At 37.4% G+C, this 1,007-nt stretch overlaps 1 protein-coding gene across 1 annotated transcript; it reads left to right on the plus strand.

The window, feature by feature from the left end:
- Positions 1 to 5: 5 nt before the first annotated feature.
- LOC107682675 (B-cell CLL/lymphoma 7 protein family member A-like) lies at positions 6 to 1,006 on the plus strand (the record flags this gene model as incomplete). The annotated part of the gene is made up of 4 exons (XM_016478842.1): positions 6 to 27; positions 474 to 647; positions 753 to 850; positions 941 to 1,006. Coding segments are annotated over 4 exons (360 nt in total), but the record flags the coding sequence as incomplete, so codon positions are not given.
- Position 1,007: the final 1 nt, after the last annotated feature.

The following is a 1,007-nucleotide window of genomic DNA, read 5'->3' on the forward strand; positions in this document are numbered from 1 at the left end:
CTTCTCCTGGAATGATGGATATGCATGGTAATGCTGTAGACCTGAGTTATCAGACTCCAATCACATCTCAAAATAATCCTCAGTGTTTTTTAGGCTATGTTATTTGGCGATTATTGTAATTTGTAGTGGTTTTTAAACCAAATTGTGATCTTTGTGATTCATAAACATTTGATCTAATAGGGATTTCTGCAATATTTAAGTATGCCAGAAATGACCTGTAATTTCACGTCAATTATTCATTTTTAATTATTATTATTATTATTATTATTATTAATGGCTTTCAATGGGCCGTTATCCTTCTTAACCAATAGAGGGGGTTGATGAAACTGTTTTACTACAGATGAATTGATGTCAAATACTATTCTATCTTGTAACCATCTATTAACAGTCATATACTGCTTGAAAGTTTTTCCAAGCATTTCTCAAATCATTTGCAACACCCTTTTAATCGTGTTTCTGTTTTCCACATACAGACGACAACAGTAACCAGAGCTCCATTGCAGACTCCTCCCCACTGAAGCAAGAGACCAGCAACTACACTAGTCCTGCACCTGAACCCATGGCAGCTTCTCAGAATGACAGCAATGACTTGAAAAGTGACCAATATCCTTCCAAGCAGCCTTCATCTGTTCAGGATCATAAGAGTGGTTAGTCACTGCAGTGAGGCCTCTACGAGATCATTATCCTCTTTTCTCTATCTGTCTGAGCTGTTGGATTTTTGGGGCTCTCTAATAGCACTTCTTTATTTTCAGAACAAAACCACTGCTCATCAGGTTCTATAACAGCCAAAAGGGACAGCAAGTCACAGGGGGATTCAGAGCACTTTTTAGACTCTTCCAACTCAGCCCAGGTACATGCTTACAGCTAAAAAAAAAAAAAAAGTTTATATATAGCAGCTGTGTTTTCTGCTTTATAACCAACTTAATGGTTTCTTTTGAAGGAATTGGATGATGGTGCTCCCCCAAGCAAAAAAGGGAAAACCGATTCTTCCTCTGAAGAAAGTTAAC

Source organism: Sinocyclocheilus anshuiensis, unplaced genomic scaffold, assembly GCF_001515605.1.
Source record: "Sinocyclocheilus anshuiensis isolate Anshui unplaced genomic scaffold, SAMN03320099.WGS_v1.1 C32463234, whole genome shotgun sequence".
In the NCBI taxonomy this organism is placed as follows: Eukaryota; Metazoa; Chordata; class Actinopteri; order Cypriniformes; family Cyprinidae; genus Sinocyclocheilus; species Sinocyclocheilus anshuiensis.